Source organism: Mycteria americana, chromosome 4 (genome assembly GCF_035582795.1).
Source record: "Mycteria americana isolate JAX WOST 10 ecotype Jacksonville Zoo and Gardens chromosome 4, USCA_MyAme_1.0, whole genome shotgun sequence".
NCBI classification, from domain to species: Eukaryota; Metazoa; Chordata; class Aves; order Ciconiiformes; family Ciconiidae; genus Mycteria; species Mycteria americana.
The window spans coordinates 88,395,668-88,417,108 of record NC_134368.1 but is presented as its reverse complement, the minus strand read 5'-3'; the positions used below and the strand labels follow the sequence as shown (position 1 = coordinate 88,417,108).

At 40.4% G+C, this 21,441-nt stretch overlaps 1 protein-coding gene across 10 annotated transcripts in view; it reads right to left on the bottom strand.

The window, feature by feature from the left end:
• CAMK2D (calcium/calmodulin dependent protein kinase II delta) overlaps positions 1–21,071 on the bottom strand; it is a 167,177-nt gene extending 146,106 nt beyond the window's left edge. For 2 of the 10 annotated variants that reach the window (XM_075501202.1, XM_075501205.1), the window contains exons 1-2: positions 20,638–20,914; positions 19,604–19,698 (exon numbers count right to left, since the gene is read on the bottom strand). In XM_075501202.1, coding sequence (XP_075357317.1) covers positions 19,604–19,698; positions 20,638–20,705 — 163 coding nt within the window. In that variant the 5' untranslated portion in view covers positions 20,706–20,914. Of the gene's footprint in view, positions 1–19,603; positions 19,699–20,637 lie in introns of all 10 variants that reach the window. The other 8 variants (XM_075501214.1, XM_075501213.1, XM_075501216.1 and 5 more) reach the window with 8 other exon arrangements.
• Between the last annotated feature and the right edge of the window lie 370 nt (positions 21,072–21,441).

Below are 21,441 nucleotides of genomic sequence, written 5' to 3'. Positions count from 1 at the left end.
AGATTTGATGTCATAGTGGTTATAAGTGAAGCTTATAGGGACTGTCATGTTTGTGCCATACCAGGGGCAAGACAAAATACTGCTCCTCATATCACTGTAGAAGACCCTTAACATGATTACACCTGAAGCTGCAGAAGCTGCAATAGGCAGGCAGAATACAAGCAAGGTGCCAAACGTGTATCTTGCTCGGTATTCTATTAAACACTACACAACTGTTTCAGATCTCTCCATCTGCTTCCCAGTGCTACCTGCAAAGAATTTCCCCCTCTCTACCTCCCAAAAGGAGAGGCAAGAAAGAGACATAAAGTTTAACAGGAAAATGATTTAAGCAAACAAGTAATCAGTTCACAGTTTGCATGGATAGTTCACAGAACAGCGCGTGGAAAGGACAACTAACCTATGTTAAGATCCAAGGACAGAAATCTCATTTCTCTTCCTCCCTCTCAAGAGCAAACCTGCCACACGGCTTTTTAGTTAAAGGCCACATTCTAATAAGATTTTCAGTACTGTTATAAACAAAGGGTAGAGATGCTCAGTTCTATCATTAATAAATAGCACACTAGCGTTCTTTGCCTCTTGATTTTTATAGCAAACATAAATAATATCCATCAAGTCTAAATGACCCTGGTAATTGTTCCATGTGTTATAGAGATATATAAATATATAAAATGTCACATTTCAAATTAACCAAACTACCAACTGGCATTATCTGCCAAATTTATCACATACTCTAATTACCTGTGCTACTAATACACATTTGTTTTTATTAGAACTATGCAATCACTGAGCAAACCAAGATGATCACTAATCTGGGTTTGAAATGGATTTGAAATTACGATTTAGGAGAATGTGTAAACACAAGCAGACGTAAGGTATGTTTCGTCCCATGGATTATTCACAGGCTTCAAGATACAGAATTAATAATCATGCTGAACCAGGAGCTAAAGCTTCCCAAATAACACTGTTTCACCACCTTACAATTTGGTTTTTAACATATAGTAATATCAAATTTCACTAATACTAAAAGCACTATCACCAAAGTCTTTGGTAAAATGACAGAGCATATCTTTTTCTTGAAGTAAGCCTACTGAGTATCCCATATAATACAGAAGATTTCTGTATGACTAGTATTCTAGAGGTGGGAAGGTATTAGCTCTGGTTCTTCACTTCAAAATTAAAATTCCTCATTGGAAAGCTCTATGCAAATCATTAGTCAAATAGCCTGGTAGCAAATATTTCAAAAATCTAAAACCTAGTGCAGTTCAAGAAGTAGAAAGTGTATAGTAATTCTGTGGTCTAAGAATGACTGGCTGGATATAGACCAGATTTTGGGGGAAAAGTGTCACTTGGGACAATTACTTTTAATTTTATTACTACATAAAATAAATGTCTCATTTCAAATCCACCAACATGACCTCAACAATAAAAACACCCCCAAAATACTAGTCCTCCATCTAACAGAGCAGTATGATTTACACTAGAAAATCAGCCGTCTCAGATTGACTCAAAGGATATCGCTGGTAAAAAGAAAGCTTACACTGGCAAAAATTTCTCCCACAGGAAGGGTCAACTGACTTCTAAATAAATAAATATTTGTATTTATGTGTAAACAAGATCTAAGTGAAACCTTCGTTGCAACTACTGAATCATGGAGGCATGTTACAGAGTTTCAGGTGCTATTTTATATCTATCAAGGAGGTTATGTATTAATCAACTGGTTATCTGACAAGACTACTTGTAAAACTGTTCTCATAGTCCACGTTGGACATACACAAACCCCCGGTATTCATTGGAGAAGGAGCAGCAAGACAAACAGTACTTAGCACTGGGCGTAAAGGAGAATGAAAAGGGAGTTTTGAACAGACTGTCTGAAAAGTCCTTCCACAGTCCACTTACTAGAATCTGTGAATACGCTCTACTAATCAGAACAGTTAAAGTTATCTTTATTTGGCTCAACATTGCCTGGATGAGCGGCAGCAATGCTATACATACATAAAATGTTTGTGCCATACTCTGCCATTTTCCTAGCTGCTCCAGCGTTGATGGGGATAAAACACTGACAGACTACTTCTAGTGGTCACTTGCTGTGTAACGCCATTCCAAATCTGAAAAATGTACAAGTAATTGTTAAAGGTACATGTATGTTTTTAGAAAGGAATGGAAATGGCAATTTTACAGACTGCCAGCATGACAGTACAGATTTCACCCACGTGTCCTGACCAATTTAAACTCTCCTTGGGGATTCAGCCCAAGCTGGTGAAGGGATCACCCTCAGAATCCTACGCTTGGTTTGACACAGGGTGCAGTCTTACAAACACGTAAACAGAATTACTGACAGCATTTCAATAATTTGCTCATTTTTTAAAAGACAAAACACCGTTCTGAAATCAGCCCTCTATACTGTGAATTTTTATAGTCTTCCTAAGGGCAATTCTCTGGTTCCTGATTTAGTTCCTGATGTTCAAGGGGAATCATTGGAGTACACAGGAGTGAAAAACATAATATGCTATTTCCTAAAAGAAACATCAGAAATCGAAAGTTAAAGCAAATGCTTGGTCTTTTATTGCAATTTCTTTGGCAGAGGGTACAAGACAGCCATCTGCCATTTTAATAGCATTGCCTCCCCATCTGTCCTTGGCACTGTGCAATTGTATAAATCCAACAGTTTCACAAGTTATTCTTTAAAGTTAATTCTGCTGAGACAATGAATCAGAAAAATGCAGTTCAAAGGAGGAATTATGTATCATTATGATTACATCAAACGCAGCCCACCACCAGAGTACAACAGAAACGCAGTATGAAGTGTTGGTCATGACACTGGTGATAAATGCAGCAAAAAGCTGTCATCGCAGGAAACAACTACGCTGCCCTACCCCTTGGCTCTGACAGACGTGGGAGATTACACTGAAGCTTATAACGCAAAGAGCAGATAAAGGAGAGTTCATCATGGATTCTTCTCAGATCCCCACCTTGCTGTGCTCCCAGAGCTTCACAGGTTTTTGCCACGGATGATTATTAGGACATTAAAAGAAGTTCTTACTAAGCCGTTGCACACTTTAGCTTTCGAACTACCACCTCTGCAGTAGACGAAGACGTAAGACTTCAAGAAAACTACAGTTGCTGATTTTTTTTTTTTTTTTTTTAGTTTTCAACCTATTGTCACCAAACTGCTAAAATGATTGCTGTTTGCCATTTGCCAAAACACTAAAAAGTTCCATTTCAGACCTCCTTATTAGTGGGGTGGGGTGTTTGTTTCCCCCCCCCCCCCCCCCCCCCCTTTTGTTGACAATAAGAGAACTAGTGACACTCAGGTAATGACAACAGACTGACACCGAACAAATGAATACAGGATTTTTTTTAATTTATTTTTTTTTTTAGTTCAGCCTCCAAACACTCTCAAAGGACTGCAGACTCTTCAATAAGTTATTGAGTTCTACCCAAATAAAAGATAAAAACCCCAAGCTGATGAATTTGTGTTTCAACCGAATGCTATAAGCAGGCAATAGAACTGTAACTGATTATTTAGGCCTTTGCACAGTTAACTATGAAGCTAAATTTTTCCACCATCTTTAAAAATTCCTTTTCCCCTTTTATAATCAACCTTTGCAAATTTCCAAGTCAATTAAAGGAAGAACGTTACAAGTACTCAAACCAACTCCGAGAACTTGATGACAGGTTTGACAACATCGCTCACTCCTGCGCAGCCTTTCATTTTTATATTAGGCAAGAAAGCTTAGTCATTAAGGAAAACTTCAAGTGCATTTGCAACGCTTGTCACTCAACAATCCACCACAGAATATCAATTCATTTAATGAGAATCAGGCTAAAGTAGTGGTGGACCATTTTATGGAGCTATTTCATAGAAAGTCTCATGAAAATATGAAGAATCTTCCCACACTAATAAGGTAAAGGTATCACTGTAAATATACAATTAAAAGTTAACTATATTGCAAAGTCTGATTCTGCTTTATATTTTGATGTGAGATCATTCAAGATAAACCTTTAATAGTTTACTACTGAATACTCTATTAGCAGCAGACAATTTTTCTTAATGAATTTTTCTTCAGCTCTTATGAATTTTTCTCCTAGCTCTTTCTTCAGCTAGGATGACAAGATAATGGGATGCCAGGACAGTATTTTCACTTCCTGACAAGGCAAAACTACTAACAAAAAACAGGTTAAATGAACATCACGCTTTCCAAATAAGAGAACCAGCTTTTTTCCCCTCCAGATTTTTAATCCTTTAAAATAACCATAAAGTTTCTCTCTTGATGACTATCATCCATGCCAATGCTGCTTCTTCTCCAGAACCTCTTCTCTATCTGGCAGGTAGTCCATACTCACACAATGTAAAGAGAAGAGCCCCTGACACACCAAGAGATCCCAGCTGGCACCCCACGTATTACTTTTACATGCTTATAGATAGGTTAAAACTGAAATTCAGAAAGCTGAACTAAAATTAAAGCAGCATGGGTTTCTGGTAGGAATGGGTAAATGTTACCACGAAAGAAAAACAACTTTCAGAAAACACTACTGCATACTAAGGATATGTTTGCAGTATTGGAGCAGACTTGAGTTCAAAGAATAAGAGCGTAAAATAAACCCAAAGCAAATCTAAGCTCAGAAACATATTTGTAGTTTCAATAAGAGTTCTGGTATAAGCGTACAGTTTGCAGTGGTACTAACTGCACATTTAAGGTGCTTAAATACTGTACATGAAGTTATTTTGGTCAAAATGTATGCCAGAATTGAAATATATCCAGAACCTAAGCACATTCAAGTCAAATAAGCATGCATTTTAAAAGAGGATTTTCTAATGTCAACTACAAGACCTTTTGTTCCATTGACTATTTACATTAACACAGAAAAGGAAAACAAGCACGTTCCAAGCAAAAGGAACAATGTGAAAGAGACAGCATTTAAAATAATCAGATTACCTTGTAATGAACTTAAGGGCCCCATCTCATAGAGGCAAGATGTAACAATTTAAATCCAAAAAAACCAAACACAAAACCCACCAAAACCAAACCAAAAACACCCCATCAAACCTACACACGCCAAACTCAGAGACCTCTTTCATAAACCTTCTCAAGCATCAGACTTGAGAACAATGGTTCTCAAACCAGGAGCTATTTAATACCTTAACAAAATTGGTGGAATAAGTGTGCATGAGAAGGATAGATGAATAGCACAGACTCTAAACTATCCATATCCTTCTCTTATCTCACCGGAAGCTGCTAAGTACGTGTCTACTAGACTAAACATGATCGGGTTAACAGCAGTTGAAGAAAATTATTGCCCACGAGTGGAATTTCCTGCCTGGATGCACTTAAGTCTGCCACAGTTGCGAAATAAAGCACATCAGCTTAAACGTCATCCTTCAAAGACATAAAACATCAAATGCAAATGCTTGCATTCTGTGTATCCCAGCATGCCAGTCCAGAAGCAGATTTTGTCTGTAAATACCCAAAATTCACATGGATAATTTTATATAGCTACATACCATGATGTCATAAAAACCTTCTGGGTAAAATCAGTAGTAAAATTCCCAAAGGAGCTGACAATGTCTCCTTAAGACAATTATTGGGTTTTTTAGCACTTATTTTGGAGCCACTTTGAGTAATTCAGATAGGTGTTGTATATGTCATTCTCACACTGAGAATGCATTTATGTACTATAATTAAAGAGAATTTTTTTTTCCCCAATCACAGCAGAGATTATTCAGTAACTCTGTGCTATGAAATACAGATTCAGGTGGGTCAACTTTAGATATCTGAGCTTTGATGTGTTACTAAGATTTTTGAGAGGAATGCAATTGCAGCGTTAGGTATATAGCTCTTCGCATTCCCGTAATCCTATTTTCTATATGGAATTTGCATGGTCTGCTGAAGATTTAAGAGATGTAAAGAATATGCATCTGATTCTATTGACTTTTGCTGTTGAATTCTGATAATATTAGTATTAACTTGATATGATTATAGAATTGTGTTATTTACTAAAGGAGCCAGTACTAATTCTGAATTACCATAGACTTGTTCATGCTTCTTGTTTGTATTTCAATAATGGAAACAAGCTATTATCTTATTTTCCCCCCTCTTCTGTAGAACTATGTCTTGCAGCTTGTACAGTGTCCTACAAAGGAGCATTACTGTCCTTGTAGAGATCTCTTTTCCTTCCTCCTTCTAAATGAGGATGATCCAGGACAGGGAAAGGGGCAGGGAGAATCTCAACAAACTATCAAAACACTTCACTAAAAATAATAGGAGTTTTGTTTGTTGTTTTGGTTTTTAATCTGTCTAGCATCAGTTTTTGATTGATCGTTATTAAGATTTATTAAGTAACAAACCCTCATCAAGGAACACACTCCTACTTTAGAAAGTTAAATCAGTCAATCAACCTAAATACTTACAAGAGCATGGAAGCTTAATACTCCATTTAAATACGTACCTCCCATATTTATAAAAACACTACTCACATTTAAAAAAAAAAAGTTATGCCAAACAGCATGTGGCTTTATGTGAAGCTTTTGGGTTTACTACTAATAAATATTTTTGTTTGAAAACTTGTTTCATAAAGTTTTTAATAAAAATTACTATTTTCTGTTTAGGAAAGTAAATGCGACAGATGCAAACCCAGGTACTGATCTCATGAACGCTTACCCTTGTTAGCAAAATTCAGTACGTCAGTTGTCACATTTACCTCTATTGCTAAATACACAACCACTGTTGATTTATGTAAAATCACCTCATTTTCAAGATCAGATTGTAGAGACTTGATTTAATTATAATGAACTTTTCTGTTCTGAAAAGACACGTTCACCGAGTTCAAGATTTTAAACCTGCCTACTTAGTTAGCCCTTATTTCCAGAAGCTCTAGATGCGCTTTATCATGGAACTGCAACTCGCATCAAGTGCCCAGCTCCCACGGGAAGCTCGGGGAAGCAAAGTGCCTCGCTCCCCACGGCCTCCATCAGTCCCTCTCCCAGGGAAAGCTCTAACAGGCAGTGCCACGGAGCACCAGCGCGCTCACCTGAGACAAGTGGTATCCGAGTCCTCTTACACAACCCCTCAGACCAACGTATTCACTGGTAACTGCCAGAATTTCCTCACAAAATCCTATAAATACAAACCAGCCAAGAGAACTACGCACAGCGCAATTCACGTAACCAGAAGCTCATACATCTTCCCTCTTCAGGAAGTTTCTGCTGTCCGCTATCATAGCTTTACAAAACACCAGTTGTCTATAAACTAGAGTTTGAAAAACATTAAGGGGAAGGGACCTCTAAGGAAAAAAAAAAAAAAAAAAAAAGTCATGCAATGCACTCAGAAAAACCCTCACAATCCATCCTGAGCTAGTTAGGCATTTTTACACACTGTATTTTATTGACTGAACCAGACGACAACAATTAGCAACATTCTGAAAGTGTTTCAGTTTATTTAGTGTGTGAATCAATACAACTTTTCTTTAAACAAACAACGAACTAAGCTGCTGTAAGTACATTTGCACAGTTTTCATTTTCTTTAGCCCTTTTGTTGAATAGATGAGCATCTGTGGTTGCAGAAGCAAAATTCAACACTCAACAGAAACTATTCCTAATTTAGCTTCATTTCATGGCGCTATTTTCACAGCAGTTTCCACTCGACCTTGCACAGAGGTGAGAGTAACGGCAGGCTGTAGAAAGCTACTATGTCAGAAACTGAACAACACGCCTGTGATGGAAAGAACTGATTTTTGACTTGGGTCTCAAATATGCATGATCTTGAGAAACTGTGCCAAAAAAAAAAAAAAAAGAAAAGAAAAAAGCATCTACCTACATCTATGCACATCAGTTACTGGTTGGGTACACTAAGTCCTCTAAAACATTACTCTGGGGAATTTTTCCAGGCAGGGATCAATGCCTCTGGCAAGGCTCCATTGTTTAAGACGTGGAAACAAAGAACACGAGACATCTGGGGATTAGTACAAATGGAGATTACGAAACTAGCTTTGAAATTGGTAAGAAACTGGTAAAAGGGGTGACAGGAAACATAGTGATGAAAGGGAAAGCTGAAGTGAAATTACTGAAGAAGTTCCTTCAGTATCAGAATCAGTCAAATGAATCTGTAAATAAACACTGGAATTTACCAGACAAGATCCTCACATGCAGACACAGGTGATCACTAAAGCCACTTGTGAGACCTCACCCGATGTGTTTGTTTATATATACATACAAAAATTAGCTTAGAACATACATAAGAATGGCCATAATAATGGCAAGTCTATCATACAGGAGGAAGCTAAGGGAAGATGGATATTAAAAAAAACAATGGAAACAAAATCGTCCTTGATAAATACACTGATGAAAGATGAAGAATTCTCTCAAGGACAACCTAGGCACAGACAACAAACACTGTCCCTGAATAAATTTGGGCTGTAAATCAGAAAACTGTTCAAAGTAAAAGAGTGCAGTACTAAATTCTCTCTTCAGTAAAGCAGAACGAACTAAGCCCCTTACCTCCCCAGTTAATTTTGACACAGAGCTTGATTACTGAATGAGACTGTTTACTCTGCTGAAGGACTCAACTTCACCTTGGATACACTTTAATTTCCCATTTTTCACTTAAGGCCAACCCCAGGCAACAGATGCTCAAACGTTCTCTTACCCTGCAGAAGTCTGACAGTGGATAAATGTGATTTGAAAGTGGAAGGTATCAGTTTTAGCTAGACTGATTCTGTTACATGAAACAGGAAGACCAAGAACAGACCACTGAAGGGAAAAAAAAAAAATCTGACTCTAAATTTGACTTTCATTTTGAGTATTGGTAAATGACCAATGCCTACCATTCAAAACTATGTAAGCAAGAAGACAGCTGGGGACAGAGGGGAGTCAATCCTACTTAAAGGGGATGGAGAGGAATCAATCCTATTTAAAGGAAAAAGGAGATGTTTTTTCAAATATTTTGTACTTTAAGGAGTATGAACTTTGTTGAGATGTAACAACGTTGTGAGATTTATATGGCTACAAGAATGTCCTGTGACCAAAATAAAACTAATTTGAAAAATGTGGAGGGAATATTAAACCTCATGACTTTGAAACTTAAAAAAAATCTCCACCTGTTACAGATTTGAAATACACCCAACGCGTGAGTCCTTGTCCCCTTACTTCAGGTTTCCCCAAACCATCTCTGAGACATGCTGAGCTTGCATTAGTGTGCAAGGCTAGCTGCGTCATCGCGCTGGTCCCCAAAACACCCGTAATATTAACACACATCTCCTAGGAGGGGGGATGGACCACACATAAGCAACTTCTACTCTGGGAAAATTAATCTCATTAGTAAACATGTTTTGATTAACATGGCATTGAAAGCAATTTATTACTTAATTCAGATAGATAAACCATGTTAACCACAAATAAACAAAAATTTAAAGACACCAATTCTTGCCCTCATTACACTTTAAAATTACTTTAGTTAATAGGTCTTTTAGCATGAAACCATTTCCTACAGCAAATGAGCTGGCTGGGTACACACCAGCTCTGCTGGATCTTTTTCTGCATCTAACGTGTGCACACGCACACACACACAGAGCACTACACCAGTGGCCTTTTTTTTCATCCTTCCCCCAAAAATGCAACAGCTATGTCAGACCATAAAGCGCTATAGGTACAAAAGAAATGTCACTGGGTTTTGGAAGCTCTTCCATCCAGCACCAGTACACATCATCTTATAAATCTTACACTTCTCCAGTATTAAAAGACTACTGGGAAGCTTTAATTGAAAGAGTGAGCAACTAGAAATGTTTTAACATGCTAAAATTTACTAAGTATAAATGATGAATATCAGCAAGATCACCATGGAAAGATGCAGAAATTTGACAGAAAACCTTTTTCCCCCCCCTTCTCCCTTTTGGGGTGGTGATACTAAAAAGCTATGAAAAAAGGGTTTATTTTAATGCCATGATCAGCAGGGCATTTAGTCCCATGAGCATATATCAATGCAATCCTAACCACAATTTCATAGCTGTCCATGCTGCGTAAGGAAAGCAAATACTAAGCAATCTACCTTACACCTGAGTTTCATTTTTTTTAATTTTAAAAGCAGTATACACAGTATAAAAAGCACCAAGGTGAGCTTTATATTTTCATAGTTGTAGTGTTTCATAAATAACCAAAAAATGTAGGTTTTGAAGGTTGTTTTCTGTACTGAAATTTACTTGCATCTTGCAGACGCTTAACATTTGTGACATCTTTCTATGAAAAAAGGTGGAAAACAAGTCTTTAAGCGACTTTAATAACCAAAGTTCAGTAGCACCTGGAGCTGCCCCAAGGGAAACTGAAGGTCATCTGCCCTCCAGTACAAAATCCTCCCTCCAAGGCAGTACCACAGCAACAGAACTCTGTCCATGTTACACGATGCTTTAGCTGAACGCACAATACATCTTCAGTTACTGAAGGAAATGAATAAAATCAGCCAAATGAAGAAGGTTTCAAGAGAAATCTTTGAATGTGGTGACTATTTATTCTAATGAGCAATAGCCTATTAAAACCATTCCTACAAGAAGTCTCCCAATCCAAAATCATCCCCGAGCACTAGCTTGAAATCTGCTGTGCAATACAAATAACTTCAAGGCCTCCCTTGACTGATTAAATCACAAACCTATCTCTCCAAGAGGTTAAAATTTAAATGAAAGCTTAGGCTTGGCAAATCCCATCAGATTGTCAAATATGGATATTATGTAGGAACCCCATCTGTTCATGCAGCAACATGAATATGCAACGTGACTGTTGCTGCAACACTTGCATTCACATTGCGGAAAATTTACAAGTAAGCAGTTCCTGACTATAATTAAATCAGGAACAAAGTTCTGAAAACACGTGTAATAGATTGCTTGCCACAAATACGAGCTTCGACGCTCTAAGTCTATGTGTCTCTTCCTCTCACGTGCCGAGATGATTAAACTTTACAGCAGAGGTGTGTTATCCTTTCCACTTACACCGAGGCTTGTTAATCTTCCTTGTTGGGCAAGGTACGCTATTCATTTGCAGCGCAGGGAAAGGAGAGCGTGTGGAAGACTGCTTTCTGCCACGTGACCCAGAGCATTGCCCGTAGTGCTGTACAAAGCAATTAACAGTTTCACAGGTAAGGAGAGCTGCCAGCTGGAGGCCACAGGGTTGGACGAGTTGTTTGGAAGAGCTGCGTACCTGCCTGCAGACTATACACATAACAACCACGAACTAACTTTACCATCAGGGTTTGATATATTCTTCAATACACCTTACATCTGTCAAAATTCATGCACATGCTCACTCAATCCAGCAAACATTCAGTTCATACCATCTTTTTTTTTTTTTTTTTTTGCTTATAGATCAGATTCTGAAGCTTTGAATTCTGCACATAACAACCTCTGACTCAAGATGGGTTTGGGTAAAGTTCTACATCCAGTGGAATGTAACCGCAGCCATGCTTTCCACAGCCCTGCCAACTGTGTGTTGGCAGAGAAAAAAACTGATGCACAATAAAAAGAATCAACTCCCTACACAGCACATTTAGGATGGGGGGAGAGGCTGGCCAACTGACAACCCAATTGACTGATTTGGCTGAAACTGAGCAAAAAAAACCCCATATGACCAGTGGCAAACTTTTTCAACAAGCATGCTCTACATTCAAGGTGAAAGTGACTGCCAAAACATAAATTAATTCTATTTTTATGGATGCCAGACAGTTCTCTTGGAAAGCATCACCAGGATGTTAACTTGTTGTAGCAGTGTATAAATTCTTGGTTAGTGGTAAGAATAAAAAAAAATGGTGCCCATCACAAGATGAAATGTTTCATCTTGACCAGGAAATATCCACACCATCACATCTCCATTACTAAATAAAATCTACTTTGTTGCTTTTGAGAGGTTTGGGGGTTTGTTTTTTAAATTAAGCCTGTACGTTTTACTCTCCAGGTTTCCTGTGAAATACTTGCTGCTTATGGAAGGTTAGGAATTCACATAATAGAAGCTACCTCAAATCACCAGGTAGGCAAAGTTCCTTCCTACCAGATACAACCAACCTAAACCAACAGTTGCAGAGACTTATCTGTAATAGCTTGCTCAGCATATTAACTATCATTCTCTAGACTTAAAAACCTAATTACAAAAAATAAATATGTGCTGTAGCACAATTTATGCTTCTCAATTTCCACTAAAGAGGCCCTGAATTAGAATAAAAGCTAAATCAGGGATAAGATATATTTGCAAATTTGCCTACCTTCCCCCTCCCCAGCTGTTTCAACTCTTGGCTATAGCTAGTGCTTCTATCCAGTGGTGTCTATAGAAGCAACAGATTCAAGAGAAATTAAGTAAACTCTTAGTTCAGCAGAATATATCCAGCAGCTTCCAATCAGATGCAGCAGGAATTAACAGGGCTGCAAAGCTTTAAAACAAGTTTTCTCATTCAAACAACTGAAACTCAATGCATTTCAGAACAAGCTGACAACAATCTGGAAGAATGACATTGGGTAACAGCACAACTGTCTCCCCTAGAAGAAAATACTAAAACCACGTCACACAAATCCTCCACTCTCTCTGATACCATGCACAAGACATTTCTCATAATACTAGGATTAAACAGACAAGGAGTTTGCACAAACATGCACACAGAGATATACACAGAGCTCAATACATACAAGGAATAAACAGACAGATTGGATTTCTGTGTCTCTCCAAAACATAGCAGATGTTTCTTTGAAGTCAAGGCATAATTATTTTTAATAAGGAATTAAACAAAAGGAACTTAAAGATTGAAGTTAGGTTTTTGTTCTCTATTAACCTTTTACAATGAACAGAAGTTATGTTTCTCACATGATCTTTTACAAATCCCCACAATATCCTTACAAAACATTTGACAAAGGTGTAATAAATGTATATGAAGGAGGAAGCTGGACCCTGACATATGAAACACCCTGGCCTACATTTCTCAGGAGGTCAAATGAAGGACAGATACACAAAAGCACTATCTTGGCAGTATTTACATTTGTAAAGCAAAATATTTAGCTAGCTTTTATTTCAATCTCTCATATCAGGTACCTCCCAATTAAAAAAAAAAAAAAAAAGATACAGCCTTCTCCTATCTTCCAAGCTATAGTCAAAATGGTCACCACCAAAAAAAAAAAAACAAAACCACCCAAAAAACAAAAAAAACCCCACACCACAAAAAACACACCACACCACAAAAACCCAAAACCCAAACCCATACCTTGGAATCATAATAGTGCAAATAAAAGCAGCAGAGATGACAAATAAAAGCAGCAGAGATGACTTCACATACCACTAATCATAACCAGAGAAAGCAAATAAATAATTTTTAGTATTTGGACAAATATATACCTACAGATGTCAGGACTTTCACATTATAATACCATTTTTATTTTAGTTAGGTTTTAAGACTAAGAGAGGTTTTCAAATTAGGCGCAGAACAAACTCTCAGAAATTCAGTCTCAGTTCTTCCAGAAACAAGGGTATTTCTACCTTGCTGTCAATGAGGACAGATGCAAGTCACTTAAATACCACAGCTGACCTGTGGTTTCAGATTGCAGTGGACATAAAATGACATTTTCTATGCACAGTATTATGTGCAAACAGACAGAACCAATCTGCAATAAAGGTTACGTGTTCACCATCGTGCTTATTTCCTTGTTTTCATATTTGACCAAAGGCTTTCATTTGGAAGTACGATTTGGACATAAGTAGTAAAACATTACCAGGGAACACAACTTCTCTCAGACCAGGAGGAAAAGAACACATCCATATTTCAGTATCAGAATGCAGATGTGGACGCCGAGTAACGGTATTCAGTTCGTGTTTTCCCCTGCCTCTAGTTGTCCCTTCTCTCCCAACAGAAGCAATTCTGAAAGTGGAGCTGTTCAGATGTGCAGTTAAAGCTTCAGTTCCCAGTAAGTGAACACACAAAACAGAAGCACACATCGGTGCCAGAATTTGCAACTTCTGACAGAAAACAGCAGGAAAGCGGTAGCCAAATACGTCCCCAAGAAACCCTTTGTTGTTATCATTTCAGTGGAAGAGATCTGAAAGTGGAGAGGGGGTCCAGGCCAAAGTTGCGGTGAAACACAATGAGAGAAAATGGGAAGCTCGCAAGAGGGACAGATGCGCTCAACTGGTTTATGATTTTAGGCATGCTTAATAATCTTGGAGTTTGGACAGAAAAGTGTCTCTTATGTACTCCCCCCCGCCCCACTGAGCTTGGTCAAGCTGAGATGACAGATGATGCAAACACCTTTTTCATTCTGCATGCCTCGCCCCAGTTATTTTATGTATTAGATTTGGGTCATGTGTCCATCGCAATCAATGGCTACGCTTCCACAAACTTCAACTTTCAGGATAGCTTGTACGCACTGTTTTTAGAGTATCACTTCAAACTATGAACCTACACAAAGACATTTCTCTGAGGCATGTGACAAGAACAGCAGCAGAGTATACTAGAATTCCTTTTCCCCCATCCTCCATGTGGAAATATGTTAAAATATGTGGTACAATTTTAACTTTTTCTAGTACATACCTCTCAGTAAGAACACCAGCAACAAGCTTTAATGATAGCAAGAGCAATACGTGCATCTTCAAATTCTGATGTAATTTGTTTACGGCCCATCAGTGTATGAGCTATAAAGAGAATCTCCTTTCCTAAGAGCAACAACAGTCACAATGAAGAGAGAAAATAAATCCTTTGCAAAGAGAAACAGAAGTGGCATTATCAAAATCATGTAATATTTGCCATGGATAATTTAACTATGAACTGCCAGGAAAATTCATTTCAAATTTCATTTAAACTGTTAGAATAAATTACTACCAACCAACACTCATCACAATGAGTTTCAATGTCCTCATTCTCACTGGTATCTGAAAGCTCTTCAGATTTTCACTAAAACCAGCACATAACAAAAGCTCCAAACCTTCAGAACAGAACACCTAACCAAAAACAAGCTTTATTTATTTTTTTTTTTTTAAATAACACTCTTATGAGTGCTCTCTACGACTCTGGGCTTCCTGAATGGACTCAACTTTAAAAGGTAGAACGAGTAGCCTGCTAAATTATGGTAATTTGCAATTGAAACAAATACTTGCAGATAAATATGCAAACATATCCATGTCAAATCACAACATCTATGTCAAACTGAAAAGAATGCCATGACTAAGCTGAAGGACAGAAAGAGCACAAACCATTAAAGAAGTCTGAGGTGGTTGTGCTAACAACCACATGTTAGCAGGTAAGCCTTCTTACAGACTATGAAAAAACATTTTCAAAAACATTCTTAACACATGGAGGAAGGCAAACATACTGCTTCTCAACAGGTAATTAACCTGAGAAACAGACTAGAGCAAGATACTGAAGAAAACAGCTAAAATCCCAAGCTTAATTCTTGTCCTCACAAAGACAAAATCTGCTTCACTGGCAACTAAATGCCCTTAAGGACAGTACTCTATGTGTGGAAATAATTTAATGCATACGTAAGAACAGAAATTAGCATTAAAAATACATATGTTATAATAAACTTGCACAGGTAAATGTGTGCTGCAGAGATTAAGGTCTTTAGCTAGATTAGGAGAATTATTTTCTCCTCCTATGGAGTACAGGAAGCCTTATTAGAGCTTGCCTTCCTGTAAAACATCTGGCACTGACTGACACAGGCTACCTGACTAAATGAAATGCTGGTCTAGTGACACAACAAAAACGTTTATCTCTGTGTCATGAAAAACTACTCTGAAAAATACTACCTCATACGCTTCACATTGCATTCCCCTCCCTAATGTATTTGAAATCACTTTAGGGATCATGAGGTGCTCTACGTGGACAGCTTTAGACACTGAAATACTCTTCCCACAGCAAGATTACTCAATACTGCCACTAAAATACTGTTCCGAAAGGGTGGAGTTTTCAGCCTCCTCACCCATCAGAGCTTGTTGCAGGGAAGTGCAGCCACTCTGGTCACCTCTGGCTATGCCTTGCATCTGCACTCACAAGCTCATAGGAAATACTCTCGTCTTTGAAGAATGGGAAGATGCTGAAAAAGATTGGGGAAATTTCCTGCTAAGAAGGAAGATAAATAACCAGTGAAGCCTCCAAGGCTTAAAGCTCAAAAGCTCACTGAAGCTAATGGAATGGCTGGTCCCTGAAAAGCTCACGAGAGCTTTTTCACAAAGAAGTGATAACCTCCAGCTGATTCTTACATTACTCTTAATAATACGTACGCCCATAAACAAAGCAGTTCGTATTTCTGCTGCAGCAATCTAAGGGCTGGGAGAGGTGTGTCTAGGCAGTATTTACAGAAGCACCCTAGAAAAGAAAATGGACTGGAACATCACCCTCCTCTCCCAGATGCCATCAAATTGCCATCAAAGGCACAGTGCTTTTGGCCGCTACAGAGAAAACGTCAATATGAGTTACTGGCAAAAATTACACCCAATGAAAATATATTAGTAATTGATCTTTTCAAGTATGATGAGAGAAGCAAACACTTGTCTCATCCTTTAAGTCAGAAAACAAGGCCCACACCTGTTAAGAAAATGGAATTTGTTTATATGAAATCAGTTTGGATCAAAGCCAGAAGACTCTCAAAAGAGAAGATAAAAGATGTACAGATAATGACAAAAAGAAAAAGATGATTTGTTAATTATTTGGTATTTAGAACAGACAGGGGAAAAGTAAAGTCATGTCACAGAAGTTCACTTTTATCTACATTGCTTTCAACACAAGAACAACAACACAGAGAAGCCCAAAACAGCACACTTTAGAAACTGAGTAATAAGAAAATCCTGACGACTTCATCAGGTGAAACGATACAGAACCCAGAACCAGCAAACATATATTCTTCACTTTAGTCTTAGTTTTCTGTGTGCTTGTTCACTGTTGCACTTAATTTTAGAGGGATAAGTTACATACCTTCCCCCCCCCTTTTTTAAAATCAGCAGCATAATCGAATCGTGTGAGCTTGTCTAGAACATACTCTGTTGATACAAAACTAGCTGTTGGTATTCTAATATCAATTTAATAAACTGATTTAGTAAATGCCACGTCAAAGCTCAGAACTTTCAAGTACAGCTTAAGAGTACTTGAAGAAGAGAATATATGTTATTCTAATAAGTAAAAGCGTTTTTTGCTATACTGAACTAAAGAGATTTAAATTGCAAATAGCTATTATTTCTATTACTAAAATCAGAAAAACATGGAATTGGAATTGTCACATAAAGTCAAATATTTAAAATCATAATTTCTTTTTAAGTGTTTTTATTATATCTTGGACTACTATTTGTCAATAAGAGCATAGCAGATATACATAACCGATCATCAGCTTAAAAGCACAAAGGTTACAGATGAAGCTGACCCAATGAACAGTCCTTTAGATTTACATTGTAACTGGTACTTCAAGTAAGAAGCAGGAAACACCAAAGTGAACTGCTACCTCATCATAAAGCAGTTCAGAATGAAACCTACAATTTAGATTTGCAAAACAGTATCTTAGTTATAAGCTGTATACCTATTATCAGCCAGGAGAAAGTATCACAGTTTGAGGCTTTTTAATGTTTAGTTTTTGCATCACAAGTGCAATTAAAGCGCACCTTTCTGCAATTAAAGAATTGCCTAATAAGAATCTGAAGATTCCTCTAAGAAGCTTGCTCTTCAAAAGCTGTTTAGTAGATTTCAAAAAGCTAAAAACCAAAACAACCACCACAAAAAACCCCAATCAAGCAAATAACAAAGCTCAAATATTTCTGGGATCTCTGGAAACCGAGATGGAAATGCATTCCCTGCATTCATGGACATGGCATCACATGCGTTCTGATAAGAAAAGGTATTTCACAGTCCAGCTTTGAAGTGTAACCCCTTCCTTTATGAGCTTATGTGCTAAACCTGTAGAAAAATCTCTGTGTGACTTTTGCCTCATTCCACCTTAGGAGCCAAATTCTCCCAAATACGCTTCCACTCATTAATGGACTACACCAAGGACCAACCTAGTCCTGCATGAACAGTCAAAGAAGTACAAAATTAAAGCTTGAAATATACTACAATGACTTCTAAGGATGACTTCTAAGGAAGACAAAGGTTTTATTAATTTCGCCTAGCATTTCAAGATTTATCCCATCATACATAAAACCCATGGCACGTAAGTAACCTGGTGCCGATCGTGCTACAGCTTCTCCCGTTGAAAGGTACTTAGATCTATGAAATCACACAGAATGTGGTGGTTTATTTTAAGTATCAAAATTCAACAGATCACATTATTGTGCTAACAAAAGAAAAAGGAAGATCTGTTTTGAGCAGACTTGTGAAAATATTTTATCTCAAGTATTACCGTTTTCTTAACCTCTCTCCCTTTAAATCCGTAACTCTACAAAGGAGTATTTTAAATTTAAATACCTTTTGAAAAATAAAGGAAAACAAATCTCGCAGTGAGAGAATGAAGACTAAAATTCAGCAAAAGGTACAAAGTGAATTTTCACACAACTTTCATCAGCTGAAAATCAGAGTATTGACACAATGTTGAAAGATCTTTGTCAGAGAGCAGCATGTTACCAGAACATGCCATGTCATATGTAATATTTTATGTTTAAATTTTATGAATTAATTCAAACTGCTCTTTACCTGCAGCGATTCCTTTGCGTCAAAAGCAAGCCAGGCCATAATCAGGTTTACACTCTGACACTGTTTGCTTGTTCACTGCCGTGTTCTTTACCACACCACAAATTCATATCAAAACATAGATAACATTAATGGAGAATACCCCGTAATCCCTGACACCCTAGCACAAGCACTCCGACGTGGACTTAAGACGCAATTGACATATGACCATTAAGGCTTGCTTTCGACAACAGCAACCCACAGTATGTGTATATTTACCTCAAATATGTCATAAAGACATATCCACTGATACTGAAAATACCTAGGAAATATACACATCACACGGAAAGTATAAGCCAACTGTGCAGCAGGTATTAGGGGTTGGGTTGTAACAGTAAAACAGTTCATCACTTAATCAGAACGACTTGCTCCAGAAATGGTTAGTTCATAAAATGACAATTTTCTTCCTTAACATAATTTTCTTCTCATAACAAAGTTTAGTATGAGGTAGAAGTACACTTTTTCTCATGCATTCATAGTCAGATAGGCCGTGATGTTCATGTTTAAATGCAATGGAAACACAGAATTCAGTAAAGCTGTATTATTTAAAATAAAAGCCATAATGGAAAATTACTATTTCTCAATCTTCCCCAAAAAATCGGCTTGCAAAATGCTTGCAAGCTAATATTCAGAGTTATTTAGATACAAAATTGAAGAGGCTGCATTATGTTAAATTGTTTTAGTATTTGTACATCTTCTCTTGAAATGCTTTACAGCAACCTCAGACCTCCACGCAGTCAATCCATGAAACATTTTAACACAGAAAAAAACCAAGCACCAAGGAAACAAACAAACAAAAAAACCCCAAAGAAAATAATAATAAAAAAATGTACGAAGAAATGTATGTATAAATCAGTTAGCTATTTTTATTATTTTTTTAACGCTTACCGCAAGAACGCAAAAAACGGGGAGGACGCATCATAAATACTAGGTTAAAATATACCCACCCCTAGCTGAAAGCTTTTTGGTGTTGATAATTTTGGCAGCATACTCTTGTCCGGTGGTGATTTTCATACACCTTCTCACGACGGAGAACGCCCCTCTGGAAACCAAGAAGCGGACAAAGTGTCAGCCCCACTGAAACAGTTCACTGCCATTACCGGCGCGAGGGTTTTAACGGGCTTCAGAGAGAGGTGTGATGTCGGCAGAATTAAAAAAAATAGTAATTTTTTTTTTTTTTTTTTTTTCAGAAAGTGCCGGCCAACATTGATTTTATTCACCGAAACAGCAAACTCTGGTCAGAAACGCGGGTAGAAGCCGTGTCACCGAACCCATCCCCGAGTGTCACCGCCGGCGGCTGGGCACATTTCACTACCCCAAGGCCGGCACACACCGTGGGGCCGTGCGGCGGCGGCCCCGTTCGCGGCCCCGTCCCGTGCCGTGTCCGCCCCCCCCCCCCGGTGACACCGGCGCCCCGCCGCCCGCCCTCCCCGGGCCGCCAACATGGCGATGGGGCCGAGAGCCGCCGTCCCCGGCCCCGCGCCGCTTCTCGCCCCGCCGCCGGGGGGCGCCGCGCCCCGCCGCGCCCGCCGTCCCCTCACCGCCCGAGCCCCCCACCCCTGCCCGCTGCAGCCATAAGAATAAAAAATAGTAAGTAACCGTACGGCAGCTCCCGCACCTCCCGCGGCGGGAGGCCGAGGGCAGCTCCCCGCCGCCCGCCCGGAGCCTCTCGCCGCCCCGGAGCCGTACCTAGCCTGGGGGACGGGCGGGCGCGGAGCCCGCTCCCTCACCCCGCAAACAGCGCCCGGGCGTGGCGGGGGCTGCAAGGCCGGAGCCAGGACGCTCCCCCCGCTGGCCCTCCGCAGCCGGGCGCCCCGCCGGGCTTTCAGCATCGGTAAGGCGGCACCCCGCCACCGGGGCTCACGCACCGAGCCCTCGCAGCCAACGGTGCCTTCCCCCCCACCCGGTTCCCCAGCCCCGAGCCGGCTACCCCACGCCGTTCCCCCAACGGCGGGGCGCGCCCGACGGGCTCCGTCCTTACTTCCCGAGCTCCTCGAAGAGCTGGTACTCGTCGGTGAAGCGGGTGCAGGTGGTGGTTGAGGCCATCATGAGGACGGGCGGCCGCCGGTACCTCCGGCGGCCAGGGACGGCGAGGCGGTGACGGCGGAGGGGCTGCGAGGCGAGGCGAGGCGAGGCGAGGCTCCGCGCCGGCTTCTCCTCCTCCCCGCCGCCGCCTCCTCCCGTGACGGGGCTGCCTCCGCGCCCTCCTCTCCGCCAGCTGGCGCGTCCTCCCCGCGCAGGTCTTCGGTCTTCCCCCTCCCCTCGCCCCCGCCCTTTCGGGAAACAAACAAATAAATAAATAAACCGGCCGCCGCCTCCCTCGAGCCCGGAGCCCGCCGCCCGCCGGGGGAGCTGGCGCCGAAAGGGAAAGCAAAACCGGGGCGGGGGGCGCGGCGCCGCCGGCCGAGGGGTGCCTCCGCCTTCCGCTCCCCCCCGCGGCGGCTGCCGGCCAGCGGGGCCACCGCGCCTCTGCCCCGTCTGCCGGTGCCGTGCCTCCCCCTAGCGACCCCAGCCCGCCGGCCGCGGCCGCCCCGTCGCGGCTCTCTCTCCCCCCCCCGCCCCGCCCCGCCCCGCCGGTCGGGGACGCCGTAGCGAGGGGACTCTCGCACTGCGGCCGGGGACCCGCGCCGCACCGGCAGCGGGGAGAGCCCTTCTGAGCCTTGCCTTGCCTTGCCTTGCCTTGCCTTCCCTTCCCTTCCCTTCCTTTTCCTTCCCTTCCCTTCCCTTCCCTTCCCCTCCGCCCCGCTCCGCACCGGGGACGGCGGCGGCGGGAGGCGCTCGCGCC